General features: G+C 46.7%; 1 protein-coding gene across 1 annotated transcript; it reads right to left on the bottom strand.

Annotated features, from left to right (window-relative positions):
- Positions 1 to 4,293: 4,293 nt before the first annotated feature.
- Positions 4,294 to 22,763, bottom strand: LOC119377639 (uncharacterized). Its single transcript, XM_037647018.2, has 3 exons — positions 22,520 to 22,763; positions 22,109 to 22,233; positions 4,294 to 4,552 (listed from the first exon to the last, which is right to left on the bottom strand). Exons 1-3 carry the CDS (start codon positions 22,622 to 22,624, stop codon positions 4,294 to 4,296), a joined length of 489 nt encoding a protein of 162 aa, XP_037502946.1. The 5' UTR covers positions 22,625 to 22,763.
- Positions 22,764 to 24,268: the final 1,505 nt, after the last annotated feature.

The raw sequence follows: 24,268 nt of genomic DNA, 5'->3' as shown, positions 1-24,268 counted from the left end.
ATAACAGTCCGCTCTGTTACCGCTGTGGCTAAGCGGCTCATGTGTATCGTACCTTTCAGCACTGCCATCTAGGTCTTCGCGCCTTCCACACTGACACTCAGTGACCACGCTTCGGTTAGCACTCCCAGAGATCGAAGCATACCTAACGATCCAGCGAATTCCTTCGACTTTTCAGCACCGTCAATTCAGATCGCCTCACCGGTCTACGTCACCTAGCTTGCAATCGTCGTCTTAAGCTCCTTTCAGGAGCCAGTCAACAAGTCCCCACAGGGGAAACCAGGAACCGTTGAAGTATGTGTGAGTAGACATGAGTATAAATGTGAGCTGACATAAGGCTGACAGTTATGCTGAAAATGATTAGGTAGAACTATAGGTCGGCAAAAAATGTGGAGCTCACACAGACTCACTCAAGAAATATACTCTGCACTTAGGGCTCACTTGGACTCAGACTCACTAAAATTTTTCTCAACTGCGCTCACTCAGACTCAAACTCACTAAAATATAACTCAGCCGGACTCACTCAGACTCTGGCTCACGGCTCGATCTGAGTCTCATGAGTGAGTTTGCCGAACTATGGTCCCCACACCGTGGCAAGGACCCCAGCTGTGCATGGCAGGCGGCCTCTGGTGATGCCAACTGGAATGTGTAGGCTTGTATTCAAGTCGGTGCGTCAACATTTACGGGGTCCTTCCTCGTGTTATCTGTGTGCTCCCAACCAAGCATCGTGGTAATGCTCCCAACCAAGCATCGTGGAGTTCCGCTGCGGGACTTTCTTCGATAATACGGCCGCTCATTGACCTCCCCGAGGGCTCTTTTTGTACTGAATCTGAAAACACCCGATTCCCAAAGACAGTGTTACGTGTTTCCGACGATATTGTGACTCTGCCCCCTCAAAGCAGCATCCTTGTCGCTGTGGGCTTTGGACTGGACGTGTCCAGGGCTGTAATCACTAAGGACTTTTCTTGCCTGCCTTCACGACAAATCTGCATTGCACAAGGAATCATTCAGCCTAGCAACAGACATGCTCACCTACTGGTGACTATATTCTTCAGCGAAGAATATCGTCACCTTACAAGACGCAGCGCCATTGCATACTTTGAGGAAATTGCCAATGTCCAGGGTCCATCAACATTACTTGCTCTTCCGTCATGCGACCATTCTGCCGAGGCGTTCTCTCTACGTAAACCGGAGTCTACCTCCAGCACAATGAGAAAGTCTTTTGCATATGCTCAGTTCCTTTTACAAAATTGCTTCGCTACAACATTGAAGATTAACCAGATGCTAACTGTCCAGCATCAGATCATCACCAAACCCCCTGAAAGACCCGTTCGACAACATGCCTATAGGGAAACAGCGCTGGAGTTTTCACCGTGCGGTCAGCGCCGCCCTGGTGTTCAAAGCGTGCCTATCTGGCAGCTGGTAGAGGCGATGCGGGCATGGATCGCCAAAACAAAACAAAAGAAGACTGGCAGTTCTGTTGCATTTGTGCTGCAATACGTAGAAATGAGGCAGGATGTATCCTTCTAAACTATATGAATAAGAACGGAGGCAGCGTTGCATCCAGGCAGTCAGGTGAGCAGAGTATGTTCTGCTCTTGCTCTCCTGTCTAGTGGCTGGTTTCTAACTGAATTTCGCCTGTCTGCTAGATTTATTCAATAGTGAAGACGGCCACCAGTGGAAAACAGGGCCAACCAGCAGAATTTAGCTGGCATTTTGTCAGGAATAAAATGAGTATATGAGGCAGCATACGGCATATGTAACAAATTTTTCATCTGACCACCACCACCAAGCCCCTTCTGGTGCCAATCCTTGAAGTAAACGGTACAATAGGCAAGTGGTCTACATTATTTACAAACAGTTACGTAGAAGGAAAGCTAATTTGTCAAAGGGATGTGTGCAGGGGCACGACTGCCCAGGCCGCTTGCAAAAACACGCACGCAATATATACTGAATGCTCAGATGCTTCCGTTGAAGTTAATTTATGCTACAGACAGGGTTCTACTTACGAATAAAGCAGCGGACTACTTAAAGCTTAGCTTTCTGGAGTCAGCCGACGTGGTAAAGCTTCCTTCCACATTGGCTACCATGACGACCAGAATATGTGCCTCGCTAGAGAAGTGTCTTGGATTTTTGCTCATCGTTTCATTCACCTAACGTACTGTTTTAGTTTGTTCGCTTGCCTGTGTCTGCTAAAAGTTAAGGTGCTTGATCAACATCAATATTTGCTGGGGTTTTACATGCCAAACAGGGTATGATTAAGAGGCGCGCAGTGTGGGACTCGGGATTAATTTTGACCACTTGGGGTGCTTTAGTGTGCACATAAATTTAAGTACATGTGTGTTTGCATTTTGCCCCCATCGAAATGTGGCTGCCATGACCGGGAATCTAGCCTACACCCTCTAGTTGAGCAGTGCAACACCCGATGGGCTATGCTACCACGGTGGTTTGCTTGATCAACATCCGCATGCATACACACCGCAGACTACCAAAGCCTCAGGAAAACAAAGCGCCAGGCCTGCAAGGAAAGCGCAGCACAGTCACAGCGAAAACTGGAAGAGTGGCATTTCTAGAGCCCGTTATAAACTCTCTTGTGGCTGCCAATAAAAGTACACTAGCAACGTACCCACTATGGCACAAATCATAATTTTTGTGAAGTTGGGAAGCACCCACCACGACATTATTCATCATTCTGCGGAGAAGCGAGGTACCATCTTTGAGGCATTATATGCACTTTGTTCATGCGATGGCTGATGACGAATTATGGCCGAGTCCTTTGTAATGGGTTGTAAACTTTAAATGACCCACTAGTTACGTAATTCGCATTGTGTGACTCCCAGTCATTATTTAACTCTCCCACCACGCTTTATAACACACGTTAACATGAGAGAGAGAGAGAGAAAATTACTTTATTGAGACCATGAGGAAATGGATCATGGGAGCGTTATGGGCTTCCTTGGCAACCAATAGAAGTGCAGTTGCGAGGAACCCACTACGCTATAAATCATAATTTTTGTGAAGTAGGGAAGCAGCCACTATGCAATTTTTCATTGTTCTGCAGAGAACCGTGGCACCCACTAAGCACCTCTAAGGCATTATGTGCACTTTGTTGATGCTGTAGCTGATGACGATGAAGAATTATGGCAGAGCACTTTGTAATGGGTTGGAAGCATTCAACAACCAACTCCTTGCGCAATTCGCATTTGTGAAGCTTGGTTACAGAATTCGCATTGTGTGACACCTGTTTGATGTTTTACTCTTCTACCACACTACATTACATATGTTAACAAGGTTCGTTCCCGACATGAAGCCTGTATGGGGTCTTTTTGCAAAGCAGTTTCAAGCCCCGGCATGGCTCTGAGGTAGAACACTGGGCTCCCATGCAGAGGGCCCAGGTTCGAACCTCGTTCCATCCTGGAATATTTTTCTTATTTCGTTTTTTTTTTTCTTATTTCGAGCGATAGTGATTACGGACTCCGGCGGCGGTGGCAGCAGCGGACAACTACGGCGCCAAAAACGGCCCTTGTTGTGATCTCATAACAGCTTTTGCTGTAAAAGTGACGCAGTTCCTTCTTGCCTTTTTTTTTACTGCAGAAGTGGGCAGCGCTGCGTCGACGGAGCACAGAGTTATCAATGGAGGCTTGTCAGCCTGCACTAGCTTAACGCAAATCCCAGCACGCAACCATAAAATGATAACAATGCGCCATCTAGGCACAGCACCGTCTCTTCGATGGCGTATGCATAGATGTCTGATTTGCAGAGCTTCTCTCCATTCTCGAGCGCTTTTCTGCGAGAGTATACTTCAGGTAAAGTTATTTGTTGAAAACCATAGTGCAGCATGGCTGGCGCAATGGCTGCTCAAGCTGTTTGTGCCAAAGACAAGCAAGGGAATGGCGCGTGCACTGCAGCTGGTTGTCTGCACGAGCGGCTGAGTTGTCGCGGCTCCCCTCCAGGGGCACTTTTTCAGTGCACCACCTATTCAGTGCTGGTCTCCCATAGGGTGTCACAAAAAGGACGAGACGCTACAGTCAACGCCCGATTCTTCAAGCTCCCTGGGATCCCAAAATCATCCAAAAAACTGGGCAGTCTGAAAAAATGAATTCATGCCTTTTTATTCTGTTCAATCAGTCAAATCACCACAGCCACGTCCAAAATAGCTTTAATCCCTCCCAGTACACTTCATAGGCAAGGAGGGTTTCAGCCAACTACTTGGACGAGGACAGAAAGACATACGGTACGCCGCTGGACAAGCAACTGAACATTTATTGAAAGTTTTCTTTCATATTTATGCAGTTGTTAGCGAATGCATTGCTCCCTGATTGCCAGATTGTTTATTTCTACGCATGGGTGGTTACTGATGCATGATTGCCCCCTTTCGTTGATGGCCATGGCTTCTGAAATTTTGTGCACCTCGGTGTGTCGTATGTCGTTCTGTCCTCGTCCAAGTAGTTGGCTGGAATCCTCCTCGCTATGAGCAACCGAGCTCAGGCAAGCGCCACTGTCACTTAGTAGGCATTTTGGTCTGCGCCCAGGCTTTTGTGAATACATTTGGTACCTGCAACGAATCCCGCTTTACTACATGCCAACCGTCTCATGATGAGCTCCGCTCGTACCAGCAAAGCGCAGAAAAAGTTACGGCTCTCTTGCATGGAGCGTTTGGAAATGTCGACAGGAAACATAAAGGCTGTGGCGGAAGAGCGGACGACTCGTCCGGCTTTCGCCAATGCGTGTGCACTTGTAACGATGCGCTACTGTATAAAATCTCCGCCGACACGCAGCATTTGCTGCTATGTGAAGTCGATACATTCTAAAAAGAGACAGGGCTTGCAAACACGGACACAAGAAAGAAGTCGGGACACCACAAACGCCGACTAACAACTGAAGAGACGCACAACGGCTGAAAAGAAAGAAGGCACGAAAACTTATCTGCACATGCCCATGCAACAGGCGAACCTATGAATCCGGCACACGTGGCGGTCTACGTGGAAGATAACTGTTAAGGCATTTGATTTCATCTTTATGCAAGTTAATCGACGGTTGGTTCACGCATGCGCTACCCCTATTCTCGATATGCCATGCTTCAATCATCAGGCGCGTTTCTTCATTTCTGTGCCGGTACAACACTGCGCATTCATCAAATTTTGGCGTGCACTTACAATCTTGACAATGTAAAGATAGATTAGAAGGTGAGCCTCCTGCTAGCGATAGTTTTTATTTGTGTGCAGCACTTCGCTTACTAAACTGATGCCGTCACTGCCGAGGCACTTGCTGTACAATATGCATGCGTTTGACGTGAAAGTATTCATTATGCCCACTTCGTTCCTGACAGCACATAGGGGTCGCGATGGCGAGCTGCTTTTGTTTGTGAAGGCGTCTGTGAGGCACACTTGGTGGCTACGCATAAAGAGGCCGCATGCACGGCAGCCCCATGCATTTGAGCGATTAAAGTGTGCAGTATGCTGCACTAGGCCACATGCACTACTGAGCTGAAGATGATTATCTTCAGCTAACTGCTCGGTAGTGGACACAGCAACGCTGCCGTGGCAATGTCACCTACTTTCCCGTTCTTTGTGCAGGCTCTAGCTGGGTGCTTTTGGATCAGTGCTGCTGAAACTTTCACGGATGCTGCCAGCCTGCATGGCCTTTGCTACTGCCAAACGGCATCTAAGGCGCAATCTTGGATGACACTCTCATGCCACACGTGGAGTATGGCTACAGCGCATCTTCTTCACGCACCATGACGTCACCTGCCCATCCCAGACCCACTGGCTTTCATGCTTTAAAAGGGACGCTCGCTTCTGCAAGCATCAGTGGACACGGCAACACCATCATGACAATGTCACCGACTTTCCTGTTCCTTGTGCAGGTTGGTGATTGAAAATACTGTTTTCATAGTGATCACCTGTGTTTAGTTGTGTTGCCATGTCCACGTACTCTTTTTATGTTTATCTGAATGTTTTCCCGTTGCCAGGTTGCTAGTGTCACACTCGGGTGATGCTGAAGAAAATTCCGGGCCCATCACTGAAACAAAGCTTAATGAAATAATTAGGACACAGAAGGCGGTCTCAGAGAGGGTAACCAAAATAGAAAAAACCCAAGCATCTGCTGAGGCTTGGGTAGAGGGCAGGCTTTCGAAAATAGAGGAAAGGCTAGATATTCTGGGCGAAGCCCCACTCAGGCTTGCTAACCTTGGTTATGTTGGTTTTATTCACACAAAAGCAACTATGGCTATGCTGTGCCAGCCACATGATGAGCAAATGAGAGAAAAAGAAAAAAAAACCCAATAAACTCTACTCTAGACAACATACACTATGGCCATAACTACGAAAATGTGGCCATGGATGACATATGGGGTAAAATGAATAGTGCAGTGTGGATGTAGAAAGGCCTAAGATCACTCGCTGCATATATACATAAAATATATTGCATATATACATTAAAATTATGAGCATGATACGCGGGGTGGTCAATGGTGTGGGGGTGCTATATCACCCCTGTAAAGGCGACTGCCGTAGCTTGGGCACAACCGCTGTGTTTGCAACGCATGTGCTTTGCGTTCGGCCAAGGTCAGGGATGCGCTGGCTGTAACCCGAGTTTAGGGCGCTGGCACCGGCATCGCCGCCGTGGAGAATTTAGGCCGGCGCATAGAAACGGCAGTGAGTCTCTTTTTGGGGTGTGGCGGCGCGCGCGCGGATGGACGTCGGCCACGGTGGGTCCCGGGGGGGACGGTACCGCGGCTCGCTTCCCTCGGGCCCTCGTGGTGAGTCGTGCATCTGCGGCGCCACATTTGTATTGTATTATGTTGTCTTATGTATGTCTTATGTTATGGTGTACTGTATGTCTTACATTGTCTTGAGTGTGTGATATGTTTCCCAGTATTCATTGTTAGCGTGTTACGTGTTACAAATTCGGCCGGCGAGCTCGCCATATATGTAAAGAAGTGTTTAATAAACCTCCGTGTTTGTTGCACGACCGCGTGAACTGTCTCCGTGTGTTCCGAGGGCAGCAGCGTTTATCGATCAGACCCCACCATGGGTATGTATTCTGCATGAGATGATCATATTAAAACCACAGAGATATGTACATAGCACTGCTGCCTTGCCCGTGTCCTTGTTCCCAAAGATAAGGAGGCAAGTGCTTTATTTAGAATAGCTGCCGCAGCAACAACCTTTTCAAAGAGGCCGTGCTACAGGTTGCAGACGTTTATAAAGCTTCATGCACTATATGCTGGAATAGAGTGAAATCGAGAGTTTGAAGGAAACCCGTCTGGTCGGAAGGAAACATGATGAAGGGAACGTCGTTTTCTTTTAAGCTTTTATTTCGTCAGTGTATTTCGTTTCCTTCATCATGTGGCATAGAGTATAGTGCTTAAGGCTTATTTAATAAGTCTGTTTCATCTAAGAAGCTGATGAGATTAGCTAGTGGTATTAATGTTTCTCCACCTAAAAGTAACGTTGAGTGTAATGGTATATGTAACTTATCAAGCAGATCGAAGTGTCTTTGTCCTTGCGTTTCCATATCTGGACAGGTTGTTAAGATGTGCAATACTGTTAATTAATTGTTCGTGACATTTATCGCATCTTGTTGGGTCCTCATCTGCCAAAAGATAGTTATGTGTAATGTGCGTGTGACCTATTCGAAGTCGACATAGACAATTTCGATGAACCGTTCCTGACGGTAACATGTTTTCCATTCACCAAGTACAGGCTTACTGACTGCCATTTGAGTGTTAATGATCTACGAGGCGCTTTAATCCCATCCTTTATAGGCACAATTTACGTTCAAAACAGTGAGATGTTGTGCTGCTGCTGCATGCTGATCCGCCCCTTCATTTGCTGGGATCCCGACGCGGCTAGCGACACAGCAGAACTGCACAGACTGACCTTTACTTAGGTGTGAAAGCATGTTTAAAATATTGCCAATAATGGGCTCATACTGAGACCGTGGGTTCAAAGCGTTCAAAGCACTTAGACAATCTGCGTATATTACTGCTTTTTTGTGTCCGGCACTTACAATCTTTTGAGTGCCATGCACAAAGCACAACAATCAGCCGTGTAGACCGCGACTAACTGCGGCAGTCTAATTGTACGCTCCCAGGTACCTTGGACTACGCTAGGTAATTATTTTGAAACCATCTGTATAGAATTCTTTATAATTGTTATAAGTTTGCTGCACCATGCAAAATTCCTGTACAATATGTTCAGGTGGTGTATTTTGTTTCTTTAAATGTGCCAACGATCGAGAAATTTCGTGTTTCCACGAAGCTAGTCTAGATGACCTTGGCACACGGAGCAAGAATTCTTGAGGAGGCAAAACTGCACTCGCTTGGGCGCCCTAATAAAGTCATGGAATTGGGCACAGCACTGACACGCCCTCTGTCATGAGAGTCCGCTAGCGGAGAAGAAGAAACGCGTGCGTCGCGCTCTCCGACAAAGCTCACCGGTTTAAGGTCATTTGGTACTGATTCGCCGTTCGCACTTTACGCTTAAGTGGGTGTGTTAATGGGAATTAAGGGAAAAATTAATGGGAAAATTGGCCTAACAAACAGGAAGATTATCTGAGTGAGACATCTTGTAGAACGCGAAATCTAAGTTTTGATAATGTGAGCTCGATAGGCTAGGTACAGTTTTTAAGGCGAGAGCCTTAGATGCCTCATCAAACGCGAAAATTGACCGTCAGCGTCACCTGTCGGCGGCGTCAACAAGAGTGATGCAAAAAATCATCATCCCCCGATGACGTCGCCACATCACGTTATCACGACGTCACAGATGCCAAAATTTGTGAGGTCATCATGACGTCACTATGACGTCACAACGTGACATCGTCGCTTTGCACTGCCTCCGTGATCAGGCAGTGATCACGGAGGCAGTGCCTCCGTGATCAGTGCCTCCGATCCTGGAGGCAGTGCAGAAGTACATTAGGTGCAGAAAGCTTTCGCAGGGGGGTGGGCAGGACAGACACACCAACTGAAGGAAAAGAAGCAGAAGAAGATGGCTTTTGCCTTTGAGTCGTGTTCTAATGCATAAGGGACCATGTGAGTTTTTTCAACGAATGACGCAACTGTGCGAGAAGTGCTCCTCGCAAACGTAGTCGCGAGGCGTGAGCTCTCTATCTTTTCTTGGAATGACACGAGCCTACGCTTCCAACCTCACCGGGTCACTAGAAACTTTGGAGGCAATTACTTTCTCCTTACAGGATGCGTACCCACTGTTGCAGTTCGGCACAACACATTTCTGCCCCACCATGAAGAAGCACTGATGGAAATATGCAAAGCACTCCCCTTTCATGCATTAAGCTGGGCTAGTTGGTATTGATTGTATGCTTCCATATTGCTAGCGAGCACACACAAAGGACGACATAGAATGTATTGTGTCCTTCATGTCGATTAAAAAATCAGTTGAAGTCTAGCGGTGGTCCTGTCTCCTCCTATGTCGTCCTTTGTGTGTGTTCGCTAGCAATATGGAAGCATACACTCCCCTTTGTTGTGGCGTGAAAAGCGCATGCAAATATCGAGAAGTCAGCGCCGCCGGCACAACGCGGAAGCCACTAAGCGCGCTAAAGAGACGGAAATCCTGCAAATGGTGAAGGGATGCATGACAGCTTGCTAGCTCGAATTGGGAACTTTTCCCTTCCACGGCCACCTACGCACGCGTGAGCACAACATTCAAGCGAGGAGCAAGGGGCCCGGCCTTGTTGTAGACATCGTCTGCTCAGGCGTCACTACTAGCAGATCACTTCAAGCACTGTACGGCCTATAATTCCGGCAGTATCTATTATTAACTGAAGCTAAAATATTTGTCAGATCTACCCCTTGATGTTACAGACAGAAATCTGAGAAATTTTACATTGCATGTGGCGGTATCGCGAATTTTATGCATCGCGTCCATAGAAGAGCATGTAAACGATGGCAACACACCGGAAACGTCATCTGTCGTGCTGCGGAGAAAACCGCATTTCCTCCATGACGCTATTGAGCTGCTCTCGCGCGCTGCCCCGGCCTATAAGATTCTTCTTCTCAAATACTTCTTTCTCTGTGCCTTGGCATGACAGTGAGTGCTTCAGTGGGGGCATTGCACTCAAACTTTTTTTTCTTCAAATTTGAGCATCAGCGGTTTGATAGCATTTGGCTTGTTTGTATAGTGTAAGCGTTTGTTGCAGTGTGTGATAATGTAATAACATATGTGGTTTGGCAAGGAATAAATTCTGAGAACGTATGCAAACATAAGTTGCATTCTTCTCTGTTCTAGGGATGGCTCGTTACATTCCGCATACAGGCTGAGAATTGGGGAAGTTCTGTAGGCACCTGTCGCTAAGCGCAGCCCTTTATTATGGACAGGATCTGGTCGTTGAAGGTACGAGTGTCTGGCAGAGCCCTATACTAGGCTACCGTAGTCTAATATACTATGTACCAAACAACCGTAATCTGCAGCAGGCACTTACGGTCACAGTCCCAATGCTTGCGAGTCAGAACTTTGAGAACATTGAGTGCATTGATTGTTTTAATTTTCAGGCAGTTGATGTGAGCAAGGAAGTTCAATTTTTTATCAAATACGACGCCTAAAAACTTGTGTTCCAGTTTCACCGGCAATACTACAGTAGAACCCCGCTGATACGTTTTTGAAGGGACCGTAGGAAATAAACGTAAGAGACGGGAAACGTAAGAGCCGAAAAACAGGAAAAACGGCAAAATATTTAGTGGTACAGAATTTTATTTCAATTCTTACGAGCAGCACGAAAATTGGGGCGCTCAGCCGCGATCTAGTCGATGGATAGAAACACGGAGCTTACGACTGCCTCATCCACAAAAATGTAATCAACGTATGTGATTTTTTTAAACCAACAGCTGTAGGCATGAATGAACTAAGCACACGCAATCACGACCGGCGCGGCGAGTCCGACCACGAACCGCACGCACGACCATGCGAACTCCAACCAGCTCGAACTCCTCCCGCTCTCCGACAAATAACGATGATGATGAGTCTACGCCAACGCGATGGCAGAAGTGAATGCCAATCTCGAAGGCCTTGCTTTCGCAAGCAATTACGTCATACACGCCATGTTTGTGCAATACAAATCTCAAAGGCTATGCTTTTGTCAATAGTAAATGCCAATCTCGAAGGCCTTGCTTTCGCAAGCAGTTACATCATAGACGCCATCTTTGCAATTTGAATCTCGAAGGCCATGCTTTTGTTTGCATCAGTTGAAAGATTCTGTTGCTTGCGCCTCTCATGCGGCTAATATTACGGTCAAACGAGGCCAGGCTGCGTGAAAATGCACCATGGCGGCTCTCTTTGGTAGTCACTCGGTCGGCTCCGAGCGCACTTCGCGACGTATCATACGGGAACGGTCCGACAGTTACGACGTAACAGCGGGGTTCCCAATACATTGTATCCTATGGGAGCTATGCCGGGACCGGCGGAAAACAACGTAACAGCCGGGAAAACGCAGCAGTGAGGAACGTAACAGCGGGGTTCTACTGTACTTCATTTAGTTTCAGGATGGGGTCTGGTTGTAATCCTTTCTTTTGGGAGAAGCAACTGTTTTTTAAACCAGAAGGCGTTTTCAGATGCCCATTTGTTGAGTTTGTTTTAAAGTAATTTCAATTTGACGTTCACAGGTTGCCATATTCGATGCACAGCACGCAATCTGAAGATCATCCACGTAAAGTGAGTGCATTAGTGTGGTAGGTACAATCCTGTTAACTGAGTTCATCTTGACTACAAACAGTGTTGTGCTTAAAACACACCCTTGAGGCACACCATTTTCCTGAATGAACATACATGATAGCACCGTGCCAAGACACACTTGAAATGTTCGGTTTGACATGAAATCAGAGAGACAGTTTAGCATTTTGCCTCGAATCACCAAGTCTGCCAAGTCTCTCAAAATTCCAAATCTTCATGTCGCATCGTATGCAAAAAGACAGCTAAGCAGTGTTGTTTGTGTAGGAACGCATTACGTACTTTATTTTCCAATTGGACCAGGTGATCAATTGTTGAACAACCTTTCTTGTACCCACACTGATGGCTATCCAACAAGTTCTCTGTCTCAAGGATATATGTCCATCTGATATTTAAAATGGTTTCATATGATTTTGCAAGGCAGCTTGTAAGCGCAATCGCTCTGTAGTGACTCGCTGATGTGGGTCGTTTTCCGGCATTCAAAAATGGGACTATGATGGCTTTCTTCCCTTCATTTGGCATTTCACTTGTTTCCCAGATTATGTTGAAAAATCGAAGCAGGGCCTCTGCTGCTTTCGGGGACAAGTGAGCAAGCATCGCATAATGTATCCCATCAGGACTAGGTGCTGTATTTTTGCCTGCGATGAGTACCCTATCGATTTCAAGAAGCGTTAACCCGGGCTATTGCATAATCTGTCAGAACCTCCTGTAGTTGGAAGCTTTTGTTTTTCAGCTAAATGTTTATATTTTAGGAAAGCTGCCGAATAATTTGCTGAGCTGGATATTGTGTGGAAGTGTTGGCCCAATATGTCTGCTTGTTCCTGTAAGTTTGTTTGGCTGCCAGTTGCTGAGAATGGGAACCGTAGAGGAGGTGTAATCGCCCCTAAACATACGCACCTGATCCCACATTCTCTTGGACGTTACTGAACTATTGATGGAGGAGACGTACTTTTTCCAAGCTATTTTTTCTGCTTGCCCGCGTACACATCTTGGTTTTGCTCATGCTTGCGTGGGATATCTGTGGAAAATACCTCAAGCTTTGTTTTGTAATTTTTTTAGCTTGTTTACAATCGCTATTCCACCAGGGTTTTAGTTTTTTACAAAAGATGCCAGAAGATTGTGGGATAGCCTCCTTTGCTGCTGCTAGTATGCAGGCAGTGATCCTGTCATTCAATTCATCTGAACTTAACCCCTCAATTATCTCTGTTTCAAGAGTGGCTTTTTCAGTGAACTCTCGGAGGCCAGTTTGCAGACTCAAGCTTCCAGCGCAGTGGTGTGCAGGGCATTATGGGAAATGAAGATACAAGCTGTACAATGGCAGGCATGTGGTCACTACTGTAAGGATTATCAATGACCCTCTAGTTAAAATCGGTAAGTATAGGTGGAGAGCACAGCGCTAAATCCAAGCAGCTCAGAGCTCCAGTGCTTGGGGAGCGGTATGAGGCTGTGCCAGTGTTTAGAAGACATGCATTATCTTGGCAGAGTGAAAAATATGAAATTTAAATTCTTTACTTTGAACTCCGGTTTCTCAAAACGAGATTTTTTTGTCGGGTCAACACGACTTTCAAATTTGGACAGCACGCCTATCTTTTTTGTACGTACTCATCATTCAGATGGCAGTATACTGAACTAAAATTGAAGTTGTAGAACAAATCGTCTTTATTTGATAGTAAGAATATATACAAAAATGTCTAAAATCATGTAATGGAAGAAAAAAATCGTTAATAACTTTCTTCTTGGTATAATACAACACTTTTAGATCAGTGGATAGAATACAAAGCACTGAACAAAATGATTCAAACTATCCTTATTACCTGCAGAAAAACTTGGACCACAATATGCCCAAAAATAAAAGGGAAGTAAGGGGTTTTATTCTGCCCTATACTTCAGTAATTTTCCTAATATATTGTAGAGTAACATTTTGTTAATTAGGCAGTAATCAACCTAGTGTGCATGACCCTTGGATTTGGCCATCCTCATTTGTTTTGAGTGCTTCCTTTGGGAGACGTCTATCCTCTGGAGATACATCAATGCCTGGAGCCCAGGGATCTTCAAAACAGATTCAACCTTGTGTATGGGATTTCAACTGATTACGACTGCCTCGACAACCGGAGTGACAAGGCCACCTTTTCCCCAAGATTCCCACTTAAAGGGACACTAAAGGCAAATAACAATTTATGTCAGAGTGAAAGCCCAATGTATGACAACTTCTAAAATGGCAATATTATCAACAGCAGTGCCCTACTTACCGAGAAATTAAGCTAAATGTATCACATGATGAGCGCCACGAGTGGGACATTTTCGAAGTGATCCCGATGACGTATGGAAGTCGGCCTACAATAAATCCCTAGTAATCAAACAAGCAGCAGTAAAAAAAAGAACATTCCGAGCACCAAAAGACGTAATAAAATGCTGTTTGTTCGTTTCCGCTTGATTCTTGGAAAACAAAACCTCCGTGGCGTTGCCATGGGGAACGGCGCGCGTGGTTCAAAGGTTCCGCCGAACTGCGCCTCGCCCGTCTCAGTGGTTGTTTCGGGATCGCATACTGCCGTGCGTGTTTTTCGCGCTCGTGAAAGTCACTCTGACAGAAAGTTCGACAAAATGCCGCATGCGTGTGATATTGCCGGATGCCTGAATGGTGCACAACGCCAGTGCTGCAGCAAGGAAACCGGTGTGTCTTTTCACTGGGTGCCGCGGAATGAACCCTTACGCTCGAAGTGGCTTAGTGTGATGCCATTGCGCCAGTGTGCTAAACAGTCAAAACCTCTGCGTGTGTGCTCGCTGCACTTTCGTACTGAGGATTACGAGACCAACCGCAACTTGGTGAAGGCTTTGAATGTGCCCATCCGAGCAAGTCTTTGCCGCAGTGCCGTTGTTGCTACTGTGGGTCCCGCTACTTCCGCTCGGCTGCTACTAGTGTCGGCGGCCGCGCAGTAAAAGCGGGCAACGTTGGGCACGGCAGCAGTGACGTATGAAAGTCGTATTTTCAGATGGGAGACTTGAAGCGCGCTAACGCGATGCGGACCACTAAAAACATGATTTTATTTCAAAATAAGCACTTCCTTGGTACAAAAGCAGCACTACGAGGTTTCTGGACCGCTATTTCAACAATCAACGTCTACTTAATATTTGCCTTTAGTGTCCCTTTAAATATCCACAAGGCACAATAAGTGGCAGCGATGGGATGGAGCATCCGCAGGGTGGATCAATAAGCAATGTCGAAGAAAACACCTTGGCGGCGGAAGTGACGATAGGACAGACGCACATTCCACACTGGCAACAGGTGTACAGGGTGGCTCTGAGACGCGCAGTGTCGTTAGAAGATTCTGGACTTGTTTCGGGGGAGAAGGCAGACGTGCATAGCGAACAGCGTGTCTTCCACAAAGACCTTGGACTCCAGCATGGACACTTGCGCTCGACGTAGAAAACAAAACGTAAAGGAAGAGGCAAGAAGGAATGAGCAAAAAAAAAAAACCTCAGCATTTTCAGCGTTTCCAATGTCCATGGGCAAGCACAGAAGTGCGACACAAGTGCCTCATCCATTCAAGCTCCACCAAGGCCATTGTGCCGAACAGAACCCCGCAACACACCTGCAAAGGGAACCGTGAGCATAAGCACTTCCGTGCAATGGTGAGGCAACCTCAAGCGAAAAAGATACGGGATTTCCCGAACGACGTGTGGTCCATGCGGTGCCGATCGGAATCTGCAACTACACTGGCAGGTCTTCTGCAGCCGTCACCGATTCTGGTGGTGGGGTGTTATGGCGGTGCTTGGTCCAATGGCCATTGGACATCTGTGCTGATCTTGCCTTTGAAAAGCAAATATGCTGGCCTACTCTTTTGAAGCCTTCAAACAACCAGAAGCTCAGCAGAGCTGTCTAGAAAGCTTGCTACTTTTCCCGAAATTCAGAAGTAAACATCGACAATGCACATTATTGGAGTGAGCAAAATCTATACTGGCTCGGAACATCTCACCACCAATATCAGTGGTCTTTTAATGTTTGGTGTGGGATATATGACAGCGATGGAGCACAGTTGGCAAACATTCTCAAATTCTGAATGGTACCACGATCACTCAAGAGGAGGGTATATAACAGCTGCATATTACCGGCACTTACCTACGGAACAGAAACATATAGGCTTACAAACGAGGGTTCAACTTAAACTGAGGACCACGCAGTGAGCAATGGAAAGGAAAATGATAGGTGTAACCTTAAGGGACAAGAGAGCAGAGTGGTTCCGAGAACAGACAGGTGTTAAGGACATCTTAGTTGAAAACAAGAAGAAGAAATGGACATGGGCAGGGCATGTAGCGCGAAGGCAAGATAACCGCTGGTCATCAAGAATAACTGACTGGATTCCAAGAGAAGGCAAACATGCGAGGGGCAGACAGAAAGTTAAGTGCGCAGAGAAGTTTGCAGGTATAACGTGGCAGCAGCAAGCACAGGAACGGGTTGATTGGCGGAACTTGGAAGAGGCCTTTGCCCTGCAGTGGGCGTAGTCAGGCTGCTGCAGCTGACGATGATGATATTGCCGCACGTCTTATTTTTCATGAGTTGAAGCTTCACCCACGAAGCCTGTGCGCAACGCGCTGCGCAGGCCGCGCCGCGACGTGCAAGAAGCATCGCGATTGTTTTAGAACGTTCCATTAAGATTGCGCGCCACATGCGAATATTCCAGCTTTGTCGAGAGATAACGCCGCCACCAGCGATACCGCTGGAAAGTTCGATAGCACCTGTATAAAAGCCGACGCGCTTGACCGTTTGTCAGTTTATCAACGGCCGACGCCCTGTTCGCCACTATCAGTGTACAGTGTGTATTGCTGTAGTTTGGTTTTCATTTCCCGGCCACAAGTTCGGCCAAATAAAGAGTTTCATCTTGAACACGCCGACTGCTGTCTTCGTGGACGTCACGACCCCTTGACAATATGACAGTGCACTCATTAGCGCACTATTTTTCAAACACACTCGACCGGCAAGTGAGATCTTCACAGGGCTGGTTAGAGACTGCGACAAGTCACTGGCCCAGCTCAGTGTGATGTAGTATCAGCACCATGGGGCCAACAGCTGTAGTCGAGCATGGCTGGATGTTACCTTCCAAGGATAGAGAGGAAAGTCCTGTGGCCGGTGAGGTCACCTCACCTTAACCCTGCAGACTTTTCCTTGTGAGGCTACATCAAGGATTGTGTATACACAATGGGAATGATTACCGTATTTTCCGGTGTATAAGACGCACCTTTTTTCCTAGATTTTCGCTGGTGCGTCTTATACAACGGTGCGTCTTATATACGCAAAAAGTCACGTGATTCTGCGAGACCAATTTGTTTATATTTAATTTACGAGTACGATAAACTGAGCTCGAGAGCATTCGTAAAAATATATCTAATTTTGTTGTAACAATGAAGCGGCTGCGATCTTAGATGTCAGCTACTTGCTGCTCAAGCAGCGCGGCGACCACGGAGATTACGGCCGCAATAAAAGCCACCACTGTCGCGTGCCCCATTGTACTGTTTGAATTGTTTGTTCTTAAACGAAGAATTAAACCCACAGAACTGAGGCAATAAATAAAAAAGCACCACAACGGTCCATTGTAACGTTGTAGCGCCCACAATATCAGTTACAAAAGCGAAAGTACCACTTCATTATCATCATCATCAGTTTCCGTGTGAGACGTCGCTGCAGGCTGCAGTCCAGCAGTAGTCGCAGCTTCCGGCTTCCGGTCGCCATTTACGTTTTGTATGCGTGTGTAGGTGGTATCCGACGATCGTGTGATAACCGTGCGGCGCGTTCGTTGTTTGTGTTCTTGCCAAGTCCCTAAAGCCCTAAAGGTATGGTAGCCACCACAGTACAGGCAGTGCCAACGATGTGCTTCAAGGTGCTTACAATGCTGCGTAAAAGTTACTCAGAGGCTGACGACGGCAACCCAGCGATGCTGCCAACCGAGGCGGAAGAACTTTTGACAGTGCGCCGGAGGATGTGGCTTCAAATCCAGTAGAATAAATAGTGGTTTTCTGCGCCTTAATAAAACTGCTGCTTACAGATATTCAGTGCCGTGTGTGACTACGCATTTCGCAATCAATGTACTCTGCGTGGGTCATTGTGTTTTATCATGTCGACTGAGTTAAAAATAGATGCGTCTTATACAAAGGTGCGTCTTATATATCATTTTTTCTTTCGAAAGTCGTAAAAAGTAGGGGGTGCGTCTTATACAAAGGTGCGACTTATACACCGGAAAATACGGTACATCAGAAGCCTTATACCCCTGTCAAACGGAGCATTTCGCAAAGGGAGTTCGGCGATCTCCATTAGCGGCAGAATGGAGTACTCTCATCCCCAGTAATCTGTAGTTACGGGAAAAACTGCATACACAAAGCAGCCGCAGTCAACACAATAACGAATTTTATTAAGAGTTCTACACTGCATAATCCGTTCAAACGAGCATTTAATGGAGAAAAAATACGCGTACAAGTGCACATACTCTCCGCACCATGCCTCCCACAAAAACGTCGAGCAGCACCACTTTGAATAAGTGTCTCCGAGTCTGTGTGCACCGCTGTGTTTACGTCTGTGCATCTCGTTCCCTTGTTACAGCGATTTCAACACTACTAAATGTCATAGCAGTGAGTGACGCGGGTTTTCTTCCTTCTGCATCGACGGCGGCAGTACATGCGAATTGTTGTGGGACCCATCCACAGCAAGGGTTTCGTGGACTGAATGTGAGACCTGTGCTCATCTGATATTCGAAAGGACGTGATCTAGGTGGCAGCGCAACTTAAAAGAGCTCAACGACAACTATCAGTGTGCTTGACAATCAGCGCGTGCAGAGAAAACGCGCATAAAAACAAACGTACAGTGTTGCCAGCACCCCTGTCAACATTACTGCCAACATGCTTGCAGGTACACGTTTCTGTGATAAAAGCGAAAACATTATTTTGGACAGAACCCTTGCGGGTTCTGTCCAAAGTTCATAAAATTACCGTGTGACATGGGCACAACTCCATCTCCGTTGAACTCTCTAATGGAGTTTTACATTGATGGAGCTTAAAGGGGCCCTGCAACACCTTTCTTAGTTATATTGAAATAGTCTCATTATCGACATATGACTCTTCACGAGTCATATGCCGCAAAAATTTTACGAATCCGTCAAGTCTAAGTGGTGTTACCAAATTATAGAGATCACGTTCCGCAGCTTTCTCCCTCAACTCAACGCTGCGAGCGCGCAGAAAGCTAGGCAGCGAGTCAAGGGAGGGAGCGCAGAGGAGCGAGGCTCCGCCCAAGAGCGCCGGCGGAGTTTTTTTCATTTTTTTCTCTCTGACGTCTGGGCGCAACCACGTGGTCTGTGCCGCCACTTCCGGTCGGCTTGCGTCGTTCTCGTCGAGCGGAGGCGATCGCACTGTGTATCGCGCGTGCTTGAAAACTGCGCGTCGGTTTGGTAATGTTGGGTGTGCACCTCGAACGCCGTAGTGTTTTCATCGCTCTGAAAACACCGCTCTGCCAACCATGGAAGCAAACCTGCGCGCTCGTTTGGAACGAATGACAGCTGAGATCGGTTTCGGCCCATACTCCGATACACCGCCTCGTAAGACGGCACTGGCAGACGACCCCGAAGCGCCGCCATTACCGGACGCCAGCATTGTTATCGGAGACACGCTGCGCCCCTGCCTCGGTCGGTCGTGAGAACGTGCCGACGATGCAGTTCTCAGCTGAGGAGGCAACACTCGAACGACTGCCACTCTCAACGGCAACCGGCGATGGTCAAAAGCACAGAAATATTCACGTTTTCGGCACTGCGCATGGCGAAGAAAACGGAACCACGCAACTACGAGCAGACGCTGTCGGTGAGACCGGAAGTGCTAATATTAATGTTTGTTCGGTGTTTTTAACGCGATAACAGAATATAAACATACATATTTTCTACTTATTGAACTCAAAATTAACAACAAAAGTAATAATGAGGGTGTTATCGTGATTATAACATCAGCCAATGGTGGCACTGCCGACAATCGCGTCATATTTTGCGGACTAATACATCAATTGTCGAAAGAAGAGGGAGCGATTTTCAGCTGACTTTGAGAATTTATTGTAAATTCCAGGCCGTGCGCATCGCTATAATATTTGGCTCGCGTGTTCTCAGGAGCCTCGACTACCGATCGGCAGCGCTCTTTGAGCATGCTCGAAAAGTGTTGCAGGGCCCCTTTAATGGAATTGGGTGGTGGCTGTGTGACAGGGGTATTACACAAGAAGGTATTTCACCAATGGAGCTCAAGGCAGTGACAGAAAGCCTACTCAGAAGGCCCCAGTGCTGTATCGCAACAGAAGGTGACCTCTTCCAGTATGTGCCAGGAAAGCGCATGCCACAAAAATATTATTTCACCACTGTCAGTGTTCTAAAAAAGGAGTTTCTTTTTTTTCTTTTCAGGGCTGTTCATGTTCCCAACAGCTATCGTGACATGACGCACCCATTCCTTGTGGCCGCACAAACGATAGCCGCTGCGTCTGCTCATCGCCATCATGAAGCACCGTGAGAGAAGTGATATCGTTGGCACACCAATGCCTGCGCCCTGTAGCCGCCCTTTAAGCAGCGGTGCACCCATTCGTTGGTAAACAACGAGGCTCTGTGCCCATAAGCCCATGCCCCACTTCTCTATTTTCAACACACTTGGTATTTTTTGTATTTTGCGGGCACCAACAGTAAGCAGAAAAAAATGCTCATACTTAACAGATAGAAAGTGAAAGCTGTGTGATTGGGCATTTTGCAAACCATATTTTACAGCTTTCTAATTGGAACTGTTTGCCTAACTTCGTTGCTTCTAAAGTTAATTAACGTTGCCTCATTAAGAAATTAAGCGTAAAATGAAAAAATTGTCGACTAACTCCAGACAATAGAGTGCATCGGCATACAGTCAAAGCCGACCAAATGTTGAACCTTTATATCAAATTTTTCTCGAACACGAAAGAGCTTTAACGTCAATGCACAGGAAAGTCTACGGCTACATCGAACAAAAATCACCAAGATACTTGATACATTGGGCAGCGTGAAACACCCCAAGATGTTGGCTTTTCGTCATGGAGGGGGACTGCATTTGGAAAGTGAGCAGTGTGATACTACCGCTTGCCATCACGTGCTTTGTTGACGCTGTGAAGCGGAAGAACCTGCATAGTTCAATGTGGAGAAGAAGCACACGGAGTATGATATTGAAGGTCAGTGGAGCCAAGGCATACCCTCTGGCTCACACGTAAAGAGAAGAAACAAACAGGATGAGCGCTGTTTCTTCTCTTTCGTCCGTCGCTCCCGTGCATGCTGCACTTTTCGCATGATGATGACGTATCAACTTGCTCAAGCTACGATACTGTTGCAGGCTTCTGGCGCCCAATCAGTACCTATAAGGATGTTGAGGCGCTGTTTTACCATTGTCGTATTTTGTCGTGTATAACCCACCCCTGCATGTAATCTGCACCCCTAACTGCAAACCATCAGAAATACAAACTAAGAGAACACCCCACACGTTGTAGAGAGGACGCCTTTCTTGCATCCTCCTGAAGCAGTGCCGCGAAGCCAACATCGACAGTGAAATTCGCATAAAAGATACGCTAAATTCTTTCAAAGTTCTGTATCAAATTATACAATATATCGGACTAATTCCCACATTTTGCAAGTTTGACGCATGCGGGCTTGACTGTATATTTAAATACTGGCTACAGTTAGCAGGGCACCGTGTGTAAACCACTTAGCGACAACAATCACCAACAAACTTAAAATAACAGAGAGCTGAGCTAGTTGGTAAGTATGTTATAAGTATGTAAGCAAGTTGGCAAGTAGCTGAGATAGTTGGGTAAGTATTTACAATAAACTTACAAAAGATATGGATACCATGAAGGCCTTTAAATAACTGTGCTTTTTGCAACAGAAGCTAAAAAGCTCTGCCTCAAATGTTAGGCCAGACTGGTTTGTGAATCACACCATCCCAAAGCAACTAAGGCTATCAGAGATGCCTTAGCGGAGGGCCCCATATCATTTCTACCCCCTCGGGTTCTTTCACGTGCACTGACTACAGCACAGCTCAATCGTTTTGCCTCCACCAAAATGCGCCCAGAATCAAACCCAAACCTTTCGGCTTAGCAGCTAAGCACCCCAACCGTTGAGTGGCACATATGTTAAGCTGAAAGTATATTGCATCCTCGTTTGCCCAGTTCTTGAGCATGCTGCTACCAACCCACATTATCCCAAAGATACTGTGGGGACTGAGCGCATACAGCAGGGCTAATTTTACCAGACTATACGGTCAATTTCCTATAAGTCGGAGAGCAAGCTTTTGTACCTAATGCTTAGATGACTAAACTTTTTCAAGAGCTACAGCACTCTCTTCTGCTGTGTAAATGCATTGTGCCTCCTGCACTGCTCAAATAAATATAGTAATAAAACGGAGCGCACTGTGTAGCCTTGACAATGTCAAATGACGAGTAGTCCTCTTCTGGCACACGAGGCGGTGACTGCCGGCAACCAGCGTCTCCTGCTCCTCCGCCACTGGTAGCCGATGCTCCTCCACCACATGGGCCCTACGCACAAATACACTGTCAGACAGAAGCGCAAATTCTGGGGTGGGCGCTGTTCTACCGTCTTTATTTTTCCTTTTCGTAAATATCACCGACACTGAAATGCAGGAGAACACATGCTTCGCAGCGCGACGCCGCTGCCCTGGGTCGGTTTTGAAAATACACTGCAATACACAACACATCAGCGCATTGCTAACTCTTTAAAAGCGCGCAGGTCAAAGGGTTAGGCGGAGACGTATCCACCACGGCTTAGAGAAAGAAGCTCTTGGAATGAGGGGGGGACGTATACCTGGCCGCCCGCAGTGTAATACACCGGAGCGCACGACGGATCCACCTCTTCGTCCATGATGGTTTGTTGCCTAGCCACACTTGGCCTAGCGGCGAGATACGCCATACAAATAAAATAGCATTGTTATCACATTAAACAACTCTGCCCACGTTCTTGGCGTCAATTATTGGAGCAGTCAATAACTGAATCAACGCCAATTGACGGGGAATCGACAGCAACGTTGATTTAAGACCTCAAGAGCTGATATGGTGGCGCTACTGCTCTCGCCCTCTGTCGGGACAGCGGCGCACTGTTAGAATTATCAGGTCCATTCGATTCACCCTGCACTATCTGAACTGGTTCATGGTGGTGACGTCAGAGTGCCGTCGTCGTGCAGGGAACGTTTCAGAAAGTGCAGCAGCAACGAGATGCCGAAACGAATACGAGAGTGCAGATGTCGTGCAAGCCCTCTGCTACGGTCGGCTGCCTCGCGAATTGTGGAGGTTGTGATTCGTAAGAGTCGCCGCCGCTTACGCTGCCTGGCATTTCAAGCTACCGGAAAACATTCACTGACGTATTTGTTGGGCGCCGTTAAAATAGCCACGAATGCAGTCGGCTGCGTCGTCTGCTGCGGTTACAGCCATCTTGTGCTGCACGGACTCGGCACTACCTCACGAGTAATTCGTGAACTAGCCTTGCACGACGGCTGCACTTTTTCGAAACGAATGCCGGAGTGCAGCGCCACCGTGTAGTTTTTTGCGCCGCGTTTCCACACAGGGCACTTGAAGACTTAAGTAATGCGGTGCGGAATGAAGCTTATCCATCTTTAAGCGTTGTGTTAGTGCTGGGGCAACAACAGAATGCAAAAAAAAAAATCAAGCGGCACGGTGTCAAGCGGCATAGGCCTAGTTCCGGTCACAGAGTTCGAGAACGTTGGTGCGTGTGTAAAAACGCGCAAAACAGACACGCACAAGCAAAGAACGAAAAAAAACCCTATTCGCATGAGTAATCGGGCAATAGCATCACGCATGTACGAATTAAGAGTTATAAAAAAGTAAATTACGCGCAGTCAGCTGAAATACTTGCGCGCAGTGAGTTCACGAGCTTTTTACTCATAGTCGCCACTGGTTTGCTTAGCCATATGCACACCACTTTATTTGACAATTAATTAGCCTCCACAAGCTCTTTATTATGTACGGAGCACACTGGGAAGACGCAAGGGAAACAAAAAAAAGATAAAAAATAGTAGAGACGGCCATATATAGGACCGCAATGCTGTTGGCTTATTTTTGTTGCTGAGGTAGCGTACAACAAGGCTCACCGTGCGCAAACATTTGAAAGAAAAGCGATGCCAGGTAAACTAACCTTATTCCGCAAGTTCTTGCATAAAAGGCGTAATAGAGAAAATGCTTTACAAATATCCAGGTATCATGAAACAAAGTTGCAAATGCCCCCATTCTTGCTGTACAAGCTGCCTGAACGAAAATACGGTATATATATATATATATATATATATATATATATGAAGGAAGGGAGATGATTTTCTAAGGGCTCGTCTATCTTTGTTAGACACTATATTATTGAGAACTAACAGACAATAACGCCAAGGAAAGTAAAGGGGGTGTTATCTGTAGTATTTAGAACATAAATGTGAAGAAAGTAAAGTGGACGAAAAGATGACTTGCCGCCGGCAGGGACCGAACCTGCGACCTTCGAATAACGCGTCCGATGCTCTACCACTGAGCTACCCCAAGCAACGCTGGCCGACTG

The sequence above is a fragment of the Rhipicephalus sanguineus genome, unplaced genomic scaffold, assembly GCF_013339695.2.
Source record: "Rhipicephalus sanguineus isolate Rsan-2018 unplaced genomic scaffold, BIME_Rsan_1.4 Seq5257, whole genome shotgun sequence".
Classification (NCBI taxonomy): domain Eukaryota; kingdom Metazoa; phylum Arthropoda; class Arachnida; order Ixodida; family Ixodidae; genus Rhipicephalus; species Rhipicephalus sanguineus.
Note: the sequence above shows the minus strand (reverse complement) of the source record. Positions and strands in the feature narration are given on the sequence as shown.